General features: G+C 34.8%; 1 protein-coding gene across 2 annotated transcripts in view; it reads right to left on the bottom strand.

The window, feature by feature from the left end:
- The window catches only part of CC2D2B (coiled-coil and C2 domain containing 2B), a 150,127-nt gene that overhangs the window by 94,156 nt on the left and 43,023 nt on the right, over positions 1-12,948 (bottom strand). For both annotated transcript variants that reach the window (XM_074295942.1, XM_074295941.1), the window contains 4 exons: positions 11,181-11,317; positions 10,918-11,046; positions 9,511-9,720; positions 3,212-3,300 (listed from right to left, as the gene is read on the bottom strand). In XM_074295942.1, the coding sequence (XP_074152043.1) occupies positions 3,212-3,300; positions 9,511-9,720; positions 10,918-11,046; positions 11,181-11,317 (565 nt within the window). The remainder of the gene's footprint in view (positions 1-3,211; positions 3,301-9,510; positions 9,721-10,917; positions 11,047-11,180; positions 11,318-12,948) is intronic.

Below are 12,948 nucleotides of genomic sequence, written 5' to 3'. Positions count from 1 at the left end.
GGAGCCTGCCTCAGGAAATTCCCTCACCCAATCTATCTGATTCTGACTTCTTCTTATAGTCAGCTAGCTTCTGGCCTCAGGATAGTCCCACAGATCAAACTTCTGAGACAATAGTGAATAAAACCACTCCTCAATTCATTGCTGCCAGATAATCTGGTCAGTATAATCTGGCCAATGAGAACCAGATTCCTTCCTACCTATGAGCCATAGAATTAGCGTATCAATGATAGAAGTTGGATAAATATCTCTCCTTGCTTCTGTTTCTCTAATTTCTTTTTAGAAATTCAAGCCCACTTTGTAATGGTGTTACTTACAATAAACTTTGCTCCTTGATTAGAAGATGGGTTCAAGTCTGCATATTCTTTTGATTCCCCTTGCAACACTGGTCTGTGGCCCCAAACTTTTCCAACCTTAATACCCTCATGGAGTTTATAGGCTAAAAGAACTGCTAGATGATGAAGAAGAATCTTCTTTGGAAAAAGAACATAAAATATAAATTCAGGCATAACTCGTAGCATGTGTCCTAGATCCATGGAGCTCTAGAATTATATAGGACTCTTTCACCACTACTAGGATCCAATACTACTGTGACTCAAAACAACTCAAGGTGGTTAGATTCTAAGAACTAAGAATCACCAGAGCCTGTTTTCCTTAAGCCACCTATACTTCTAAAAAGAGAAGCTACTGAAAGTAGCAACATTACCACCAAGGCCTCAAACCAACAGGTTCTTCCTTGTCTTACAGCCAGAAAACTCCCCTCATCCTTGAGCACCACATTTTCATCATTCCTTCTATCTCCTTCCAGGTTCCCTCTGCCTCACCTTTACTCCACTTGCTTTTCCCTAGTGGGAGACTACAATTTGAGATCATTCTGGTCCTTGCTTGAAAAGGTCTCAGTCACAATCCTCCTTTCCCTCTGGCCTCATTCTTTGGACCTATACACAGATTGACCACCATGTTTTCCAGTTCCTTTTTGTGTGCCATCTTCCCCCATTAGACCATAATATCATAAGCTCTTAAAAGTAGAAACTATCTTTTATTTTCTTGCTTTGGTTAACACAGTGTCTAACAGTGTTTAACAAATGCTCTCTTTATCTACTAAAGCTATATATCTATTTCTCACCACTTTAATCTTTACCTTACCAGCTCAACCCCACATTGCCACACTCTCTCTTGAAGCCCCCTCCTTTCCTCAGTGTACTCTACAACAAACTTTCTTACCCTTTTTTACATGAGAAATTTTTACAAGACTTGGGGATAGAGGTATATAAAATAAGTAAACAAAACAAATATTTCTTGATAATAAATCATAATTTTATAAGCCCCACATTCAATTATGAGATAATGATGTAGACTTTGAAGCCAGCTTATTAAATGCTATAACGAAGCTAGCTCTCTCCCAGAATAGAATGAGATGAAGCCTTAATGAACCTCATTTTTTTTAATTAATTTTTTTTTCTCCTTTTCCTGAGGCTGGGGTTAAGTGACTTGCCCAGGGTCACACAGCTAGGAAGTGTTAAGTGTCTGAGACCAGATTTGAACTTGGGTCCTCCTGAATTCAGGGCTGGTGCTCTATCCACTGAGCCATCTAGCTGCCCCACTGAACCTCCTTTTGATGAGGTTAGTGATGATGAGGTTAGTGGCAGTCAAGAGTCGTTAAAATCCCCTTTTGGTCGGCGCACAGGTTCTTCATGAAAGAATTCATGAATGAGAATTATTAATTGGCAAAAATGGAAGTTTATTGTTGGGTAGGAAGCCAATTTTGCTAAGAGACTGACTTCTTTAGTAGCAAAGTCCTATTAGTGGCACTGAGAAGAGAACGCCTTCTCAGCAGGCAGGGTACTAGAAGCAGAGCAAGCTACTTTGGATCTTTTACAAAGTTCTATTAGGGAAATAGAGGCTGACACTGAGAAGAGAATGCCTTCTCCTAAAAACAGAGCAAGCTGCTTTGGACCTTCTGCAAAGAAATGAGTTTAAGGAAACCTGTTATAAGGGTAGCTCTTGCTGGGGGGCTAAGACAGCTTGAGCTGATCAGACCAGGATTTCTCAACTGAATGAGAATTTAGAATTTCAAAAAGATCAATGGGAGTTGATTTGCCCTTGAATAGTGTTGCTTCTCTCATCCTGGGAGGATGTGCCCTCTCTCCTTGGAGCCTAGGAGATCCTGATCTCTCAGATCAAAAAGGAGACACAATTTCAGAGTGATAATTTTAAAGGAAACAGAGTTCCAGTAAAGGGAACAGTTTCCCTCCCTTCACTTTGCCTCAAAAGTGTGAGATGAAATTCCTTAATTGGGCCTCTATTGTCTCAATAAATGTAACAATCAGCCTCCTCTGCCTCCATTCTCTCAGATACTGCTCTGATACCTCAGAAAGGTTTGGGATCTAGTCAGCCAGGGGGATTCCTTCTGACTCCTCCTCAATCCCCTTCCTTCATAGATTCCCCTGAGACTTTAAAAGTTGTGCATCCATTTCTAATTCCTGTTGTGACTGAGCCCATGAAGCTATTCATGTAAGTAAATAGCACTCTTCCTTGCAGACTCCTTTTTAGGACTAAATCTACTACAAGGTACTCTCATACTTCATAGTGTCTTCCCTCTAATGGCTTCTTCCTCCTGGTTAATCTTGAGATCCACTAGGGAACTTATCTTTCCCCTTGATAATACACATAATAGCAAAACTTTGTAATCTGTGATGGATGATTAGTAAAGTGAATTTCTATTATTACTTTTACATATAATTTTCTTTTAACAATTTATTGCTCTTTTTCCTACTTACCACTCCTGGTGCCTATTTTACCTCATCAATCCCATATGGGGTCACCACCCACAGTTTAAGAATCTGAGCTCTAATGAGAAGTTTTTCCATACTAAATCACTTCCTTTTATATTCCTTCTATCTCCTGAATTTGACAAAAACCTGACTCTAGAAGATAATGCATCCCTCAATATCCTTTCTAGAGTTAGTGGTTCTTGCTCTCATGTCCTCAAGTAAATTGGGCCAGGAAGAGAGAAGTCAGCAGATTTCCTTACTTACCACTTCCACTTCCAGACCTTCCCTTGTGCTATCAACCTTCTTCTACCTCTTCTACTTAGAGGTTCATCTACTCCATGCATCTTTAACACTTTCTACACATTTTTTACCTACTAAATCTCAAAGTACCTTATAAATGTGCAATTAATATTATTAAGGGTCAATTACTGAAAACATACCGTATTTGCCAGGTATAATCTTGTAGAGATTTTTTGGTCAGCTGGTTTATTTTCTGATTATCACTCGCGACTTTTGTTAGTGCTTTAAGCTACAATAAAGAGAAAAAACTGTTTTGAATACATTTTGTATATAGATGTGTCTAGGAACTTCACTCTAAACCATATGACAACATGGGCAGAAGGAGGAGACACAAAAAAGGCAATTTTTACATGTATTTATTTATGAGAGTCACAATAATAGAATTATATATCTAGAACTGAAAGAGTCCTTGCAGATCATCTAGTTTAAGGGAGAAACTTTTTCTCTGCTGAGGGCCATTTGTATATTTATAACATCATTCACAGGCCAATCAAATTGAACTCAAGCAGTGAGAGGTGATTGTACCTAATTCTCAGCTTATCATGGCCTGTGGTTACCTTAACAAATGATTTCAAAGAGGGCCAGATATTCCTAACCCCTATCTAGTTTAAACTTTAGAGATATACAACTGAGACTTAGAGATTTTATTTGGTCTGCTCAAGATTATATAAAAGAGTATGTAGTAAATTTGGGGTATAAACTCAAGTTCTGGTGGCTCCAAGCTCAAGCAATTCAAGTTCTTTTCCAAGTTTACTATGATCTCTAATTAGTTATTTACCAATCAGATTACAGATGCTTTGAGATCAAGGATTTAAACTTTATTTCTCTCAACAGCTGGTACTGGGCTTTGAGCATAAAAATCACTCTCATATATATGTATATATGGACCATCGAGCTAGGCACTGAATACAAAAAGAGGAAAAAAAACAGAACTTGCTTTTACCATCTAATCTATATACAGAATAAATAGGAAATAGTTAACAGGAGAAGATGCTAGAAATAAGAAGTGTTAGAAAAAGTGTTAGTAAAAGAAGGGATTTTAGCTGGCTCTTACAGGAAGCCAAGGAGATCAGCAAACTGAGCAAGAGAAGATCATTCCAGGAATGGGAGATAGCTGAGAGCAGGAGAATCTTGTTGATGTGGTTGCCAGAAGGTCAGCGTTACTGAATCATAAAGTATGTGTCAGAGAATTAAATTAAGAAACTTGGAAATGTAGGGGCTCAACAGAGCTTTCAAAGGGCTTTGAATGTCAAACAGAGCATTTTATATTTGATCTTGAGGTGATATGAAGCCACTGGCATATACTGAATAAGGATAAGTGACATGATCAGACCAGAACATTAGGAAAATTACATTAGTGGCTAAATGGAAAGATAGCCTGATCTCTATTCATGAGTGCTGTAAGTACTTAATAACCAGCAAACTCAGAAACCAGAGAAATGGAAGAAGTTATCCCTATGAAAAAGAAAAATCACTATTAAGAAGAATGGAGTAGGCCTAAAATATCTTTTTTAAACTAATTCAGATGGTCAAGGACAGTAAGTAGTAAAAATAATCACTGTGCATTTGTTACCTTCTTCACTCTCCCCAGTTCTTCTCAATGTATTTATGATTCAGAGCTAGAACCTTAAGAGATCAAGTAATCTAATTCTATTTTCACAGATGAGGAAACTGAAGGACAAAGGGATTATGGGACTAGCCTAAAGTAACAAAGGTTCTAATCCTGGCACCGGGATCTGAACCTGGCTTCTCTGAAACCCAAACTAGCACTTGTTCTGCTACCCTAATATTCTTCAGTGGGTACAAAAATGTTAGAAATACTCTAATCAGAAAATGCCTCATCAAGGTTCTTCCTAATAGTTAGGATCAAAACAGCTTCTATAGCTTTTTGGGTAACTGGGGTGGGAAGAATGTTGTAAATGTCACAAGAGAATAAACTAAGAGAAGTTAATAAAATAAGCAGGAAATAATATATGTCTATTTGGAGTTGTAAGGCAGCTCAGAGACTATCCAGTCCAACCTATACCTAAGCTGAATTCCCCTTTATAAAATTCCAGTAAGTCATCATCTAGCTTCTTGATAATTTGTTTGCCTGAAAGCTGAGTGCTCTTTAGCACTTTTTGGTAAGTAGTAAAGAGTATTTTAGGACTAAGATTTCCAGAACTAAGTGTAACTTCATTTTGCTGCCTCAAGTAGTATTTAAAAGAATAGTCTTAGAAATTCCTTAGAAGACAATGAGTTCAATTTAATTTTTCAAAATTTTTTGGTGAATCTAAAAACCCAGATATATAAAGTTCATTCAGAAGCAAATTTTTAAGTATACATATAATTTCTTTGCCCAAGAATCTTCAGAACCTCCCTAGTACTTAACAATTAAAATTCAAATTCCATTAATGTGTGTATAGGGGAAGTAATGTAAATATCACACATGCATATATATAAACATAAAATATTATAGCATATATATTAAGTGTGTATATACGTACATGTAGTTAACAAGTATGTTAGAGAAATAAAATATACTTCTGTATTTCTAGGATAAATATAAATATAAATAGAGAAAAATGCTTTGTGTAGTAGGAGGAGTTTGTTACCAACAGGGTATCCCAGAAGTAGGCTTTAAAACATAGATAGGACATCAATAGATAAAGAGAGGTGGGAAGACATTCTAGGAACAGGAAACAGCTTGAGAATTGTTAATGGAAATGAAGCAGAAAATGTTTTTGGACCATGTAGCACATGAAAAGGAGTAATAAGAAATAGGGTCAAAAAGGCAAAGTGAAATACTTTGAATGCTAGGCAAAGAAGTTTGTTAATAAGAAGTTAACAAGAAGTTTGAATTTTACTTGCTAAAAATTAGGTATGTGTGGCCTCTACTCAGTAAAGGAATGCTGATGTCCAACTTACTTGATAGTGTTAGAAAGCATTTTCTCCATTAATTATCCTTGGTTATTTATTAGCTCATAGTTCATACATAGGGTGCTGCTCTCCACATTTTCCTAATCTCCTTTCTTTTACAAAATTAATTTCTATCTTAAATACCATTTCATAATCAGAAAAATGCTAATTAATACCTTTATTTTATCCATTTGATGTATATGAGATAAAATGTTTTGAAAACCATAAAGTACTACATAAATGTTAGCTATTTTTTATTATATATTAGCAACTTTCTTAGTTTCTTGAATATTATAGAAAGGCTTTTGGCAGTTGAAGTCTTTTGAAGCTTAGAACACAGAAATTTAAAGTTACAGAATCTATGGACATCTAAAAGGCTTAAACAAAATCTACTTCATTCTTCAGAACTGAAATGGAAGAAATGCTGTAAGCCTCCAGCAGCAGCAGCAGCAGCAGTAATAATGACGATAGCTCTGCTCAGCATTAGAGGGAAAAAGTAGACAAGCTTTGGGGACCCCTGCCCTACTAGCTAAGGTGTAGGTTTTAAAGTTAGCTTATAGTTTATATGCTTGACCTGTATTTATTTAAGTCCTCCATCTAATTTTCAGAATGTAGTCTCTGACATCTTGATGTCAGACCTCTTTAGAAACATTTCCTTCCCATCATCCTTCTTATATACTTATAGAAGGTAAACTTTCTTATCTTTTCCTGGTCCTTTCCAATATAAAACATTTTCATTTGAACCAAATTTTAAAAATTCAAAATTATAGCTATGTAGGTTATTTGTACTGGTACCTTTAGCAAATTGATTAGTTGATTAATTGGTTCTCATTTCACCCCATTATTTCATTCAAGTCTTTCCATGTTTCTAAGATCATTGAGCTCATTATTTCTTATAATGTAGTAGTATTCCATCACAATGACATAACACAACTTATTCAGCCATTCCCCAATTGATAAGGTATTCCTGTAATTTCCAATTCTTTGCCACCACAAAGAGAGCTGCTATAAACATTTTAGAACATATTGGTTTTCTTTTTTTCCTAATCATCTTTGAAAATAGCAGTGATATTTCTGGGTCAAAGAGTATAGGCAGTTTACTAACTCTTTAGGCATAATTCTATACTGTTCACCAAAATGGCTTGATCAGTTCACAATACCATGGAAAATGAATCAGAATTCCACATCCCTTACAACCTTTGTCATTTTCCCCTTCAGTCATCTTAGTCAATCTGGTAGGTGGAAATTGATTATTTCAAGATTGTTTTAATTTGTCCAATTATGATTTAGAACTTTTAAAAAATTACTTTGTTAGTCATGTGAAAGAGAAACACAGAATGAAAGAAAAAAAAAACGGGGAAAAAATGTTAAAATAGTATGCTTTGATATGCATTCAGACTCCATTTCTTTCTTAAGATGTGAATAGCATTTTCCATTCTTGAGTGTTATATACATATGTCAAACTTTCTATTCAGCTATAGTCTTTTTAATCATGAATGCTTTAAAATACTCATTATTTAAGATAACATTTTTTCCCCTGTAGCATTATACTCAGTTTTGGCAGATAAATTATTGTCATAAGGCTAAAATCCTTTACCTCCTGTATTATCATATTCCAAGCTCTCTGCTCTTCAAAATTGTAGCTGCTAAGAATTATGTGATCCTGACTATGACAACTTTTTTCTTTCTGGCTGCCTACACTTCACCTTGAGACTCTGTATTTTGGTGATATTCCCAGAAATTTTCATTTCAAATTCTTTTTTTAGAATATAATAGATTTTTTCAATTTCTAATTTGTCTTCTTCCTCTAAGATATCTGAATAGTTTTATGATCTCTTGAAAGAGGTCTAGGCTCTTTGGCTCATAACTTTAAGGTAGCCCAATGATTCTTACACTATCTATCCTTGATCTCTTTTCTAGATCTGTTGCTTTTTTGGAGATATTTCATATTCAATTTTTTTTCAGTCTTTTGATTTTGCATTATTATTTCCTGATTATTTCTCATGAAGTCATTAGCTTCCATTTAGCCAATCTAATTTTCAAGGAGTTTATTTTCTTTAAAAAAGGTTTTCTGTCTTTTTTTTCCCCCAAGATGTTAAATGTCTTTTCATATTTTCCTTTTCTAGCTCGTCTCTTTTCCCATTTTTTCTTCTACTAGTCTCTTTTGTTTAAAGTTAATTTTTAGCTCCTTCTTTAACTCTTTTATGCTTCTTGTTGGACTCCATTTCTCTTTTAAGGTTTTGCTAATGTTTTTGAATTATTCTCTTCTATGTTTGTGTCTTGAATCTGTCTATTACCATAATAGCTCTTTATAATTGGGGTCTTTTTGGTTGTTTTGTTCACTTTGGACTCGGTAATGAGAGTACTCTACAGGGAAGGAGGAGATGTGTGTTCTGAGTTTCTGTTGTCTTACATCCTTTTGCTACTTTAACAACATTGGCTAAGGATATTCAAGCTTGCATTTCTCCTAAACTATGATATGGGGGTAAAGAGGAGAGGTAACTATTATTCTCCTGGTCCTAGTTCTGCAAGTTCCTGATCTAGGTTTGACTCTATTGATTTGTTTCTAGTTGGCAGTCTAGACTTAGCCACTATTTGCCCATTGGAAGGCTTTCCAAGTTCAGAGCAACTGCACTACTAGCTACTCTTTGGTCTGGGATTCTGCATTCTGCTCCTAGTAACAGGCACAGCCCTAACAGTTAACATGTGCTTTCAGAAGAATGTTCTGTGTTCAGCACAGATCCAAGGTTAATACTTATAACTGTTCTCTGCCCTGAATCAGTGATCCAGTACTAGGTAGGGAATGACAGAGCTGCCAAATGTCAATTGTACCTATACCTAGTACTTGCTCAGGTGTCCCTTGGGGTTTCTTTTTGGTGCCCTATTTCAACCCTCTCTCAGTTCCTGAATGCTGCAGTGCTCCACACTACTGCTGCCATAGCTATGCTAACTTCTGACCAGAAACCTTCCTCAGGGTCTACATGCTTCTGTGTCTCTATTGCTTTCTGATCTGTAAAAATGACTTACCATGACTTCTTTGACTTTCCCAATAAGAATTTAGTCTGATGCATTTATTACGAAGATCTTTATCAGAGATGTGGAGGCAGAGCTAGACTCTAATGCTTCTTGGTTCAATGACATCTTGATTCATTTATTTCTAAGTTACCTTCCTCCAGTGACTGAAACTTAAGGGACATTCATCCCTATTCCACAATGCTATTAAAAATATCTGCATTAACAAGATTGAATACAAGTACAGACCATACTAAACTAATAAACAGTCAGGTAAAGACAATTTCTTAATTAATCTTAATTTGTTTTCTCCAAATAGTTCCCAAGTTCATCTTACTCTAATTTTCCACACATATACTGTTACCTTGATTTCATTTCTCCATCACAAACAGGTGATTTAGTTATGTTCTGCTTTAAATGACTAAAGTTAAATGAATATGTCCTAAAAGTAGGTGACTCTTAATAATTAATTTATCTTAATATTTCAACATTGATCATTTTGTCATATGAACAAAAAAGTACTTCTTACTTTTTCATATAGCAATTGAGGAATATTTTGTTGTTTTCTGTTTTGAAAACATTCATAAAGTTGGAGCAGCCTAGAACATAGTACTTGTTCTTGATTGAAAAGAGGATGATGGCTGAACTGTAACATCGAAATGTTGAGATCTAGTTGAAACATTTCGCTTTGGCCTTCTATCTTGCTTCTGGAACAGCTTTCTACATCTGATTTTATTGCCTTTTGAAAGAAAAATATCATGCATTCATAATCATTCATAATGAATTCTCTGAAATTGATTTTCATTAATTTTATAAAGTAGAATTATCTTCTCCTCCCCCACCCCCCCCAAGCTGGGGTTAAGTGACTTGCCCAGGGTCACACAGATAGGAAGGGTTAAGTGTCTGAGATCACATTTGAACTCTGGTCCTCCAGAATTCAAGGCTGGTGCTCTATCCACTGAGCCACCTAGCTGCCCCTAAGGTAGAATTATTTAACAATTTCCATTAGCTCAATTGGGTAGAATAAGGTTCTAATAAACTTTTTCAACTTTTGTTTCCTTTTTTTTTAACAACTGGTGTAATTTTAATCACTACTAAATCTTCCACCATCCTGTTGTCAAAGTGTGGGAATGAGATTTGGAATGTAAAACACATTTCCCCAGAGAAACATAGTAAGAAATCAACTTGATTCTCTAAGACAGATGCCAATCCTATCTAGTACATCTTTATTTTGATATAGGGAGATTTTTTGTGAAATGAGTTAGAATTTTTACTCTTATTTGTATTAGAGAAGTATGATTCCTTTTAAAATGTTAAAAGTATTCTTGTTAACTGTTGCATTAGTTGAAGTCTTTTTAAAGCAGCAAGGAAGGATGCACCTCTGGAAATAGGAGTGTCTCCACTAACTAACCAGAGCTTCCCTTTTTTTTTTTCTCCTTTCTTGTTTTAAAGGTAGGATGAGTAAAATTAATCTGGCAAGTAACTTTTTGTATATTGTGCTAATTTTTATAATTCTTCAAACCTGTGTTTTTCACTTCTTTAGTAGTTATACAGCAATGCATGATGTGTAAGCAATTTTAGTTTTGTTTTTTTTTGTTTTTTGTTTTTTTTGATAGCCATATCGTGAGTGAAGCTCTGGCAGAATAAACAAAGTAAAGCTTCAATTATGGACTCAGTTGACAGACCAAACATTAGATTAGCTACAATTAAAAGAAGCTCCAGCATCAGTAGAAGGATTATTGCCACTGATGAAATTAAAGACCTTTGAAATATAAAAGTATATTGCCACCTACTTTTGCCCATGTTACTCCTGTCCCAAATTGGTCTATTGTCTTCAATGATGATTTTAAAAGAGTTCACAATTTACCTCAGAGAAATGTCACTAATTATTTTATGGTAGAAAAACTCTAGATACAAAAATGATTCAGTTGATTACCTTCTTATAAATAGTTTTTAGTCCTGGATTTAAGGTTTCAACAGTAATGAGCTTTCTGAAATTCCATGACTGCTTAATTGGAGAAGGTAATGAAATTATTTCTCCACTTTCTTCAAACCAGCATTTTCCCTATTAAAATATTTCAGAAATAATGAAAAAAGTTCTATTAAAAACATTTATATAATTGTACTTAAAATATTTACTTGATGCTTAAGAACTATGTAACTATCAATTGTTTTATTTTAATTAATTGGTGCACCTACCTCTTCCAGTATAAGAAGGCGATTTTCCATTTTGTTACAAGTCCTTTTATATGTTTCTGGTTTTCTTTTAATATAAAATCCTTCATCTTCTAAGATACGTGCTGTCATGTTTTTTGGTAGCTTATCTCGGTTGATCACTTAAAACAATATATTAAATATTACTATGCAGGATATGTAAAATATTTCTGGCAGCCTAAAATAGAAAATTAGTACTAATAAAATGTAAGGGGAGTGGAAATGAACTATCAGCTACCCTATTATTGAAATCTAGTAAGAAGCCTTTTAAACCAAAACAAGTAGGGAAGTATTAAGAATAAAAAAAAAAAAAATTACGCCTGTTCAGGATTTCTGTAAGAAATAAATTATTCTAAATAGCATTAGGGAAGTTGACAGCTTCCAGCTCTTCCTGAATTAAGGGTTTTGTTTGCATAAAGCTGCCAGCTTAAACATTTTGGTCAAAAATCTTAAGGGAAAAAAAAAGAAAATGTTTGCAAAAGCAAAAGCAAAAAAATTTTTAAATGGAGCAGCTTTACATGTAATTGAAAATACTTTATTTGGCATTCTTACCTTCTCTAGACTCTAATATGTTTTGTGCGTCTTAAGCATTAGTCCTTGCTACATAAACTATATTTTTATAGCCCATATTTTGTAATTGCAGTGGGAGCTGGTAGAGTTGCACTGAATTTTCATTTTCATCATATTAACTACAAGTCATTAGTAGTAGTGTGGCATAGAGAAATAAGAGCATATCTATGAGTCACAAAGATACTCAAATGCATTAGTGAGATCCTAGAAAATTGCCAATCCCATAAGACAACAAACTGGAGAATAGGTGCCAACCTTCATTGAAAAAATTCCTTATAGAGAATTCCTTATATCAAATCTTATAACTTTTGGTCTCAGGACCCTTCTAAATTCTTAAAAATTACTGAGGGTCCCCTCAAGAAGTTTTATATTTACAAGGATTATATCTATTGATCTTCACCATTATTAAAAATTAAAATATCTTTATTAAGTTTATTATTCATAGACTCCCTAAAATGGGTTTTGGGACCCCCTAGAGGTCCTCAGACCCATATTCTAAAAAATGTTAACTTTTTACCAAGGAAGTCACAGATTTGGTACAAAACCCAAACCAGATAAATAACAAATCAACTTCAGTCAGGAACCAACAAGATAGCAATCCTGGAATAAAGTTTGAGAAAAAAGAAAATGAACAAGGCATTCTTAACAATAATGAAAACTTTATTCTTTTTTTGGTTATACATGTATATAAATTTTTTCCCCTGAGGCAATTGGAGTTAAGTGACTTGCCTAGGATCACACAGCTAGGGAAGTATTAAGTGTCTGAGGTCAGATTTGAACTTGGGTCCTTCTGACTTCAGGGCTGGTGGTCTATCCACTGAGCCACGTAACTGCCCCTATATTAACTTTTTAAATACACATTTATGAATCATGTTGGGAGAAAAAAATCAAAACAAAAAGAAAAAACCACGAGAGGGGAAAAAATCCCAGAACAAAGAAGTGAACATAGCATGTGTTGATTTAGATTCAATCTCCTTAGTTCTCTCTCTGGATGTGAATGGCATTTATTGGAATTGTCTTGGATCAATGAACCACTAAGAAGAACCAAGTCTTTCATAGTTGATCATGGCACAGTCTTGCTTTTACTGTGTATAATGCATTCCTGGTTCTGCTTGTTTTGCTCAGCATCAGTTAATGTAAATCTTTCCAGGCCTTTCTAAAATCAGCTTTATCATTTTTATAG

Source organism: Sminthopsis crassicaudata, chromosome 2 (assembly GCF_048593235.1).
Source record: "Sminthopsis crassicaudata isolate SCR6 chromosome 2, ASM4859323v1, whole genome shotgun sequence".
NCBI lineage: Eukaryota > Metazoa > Chordata > Mammalia > Dasyuromorphia > Dasyuridae > Sminthopsis > Sminthopsis crassicaudata.
This window is presented reverse-complemented; position numbering and strand designations above follow the sequence as displayed.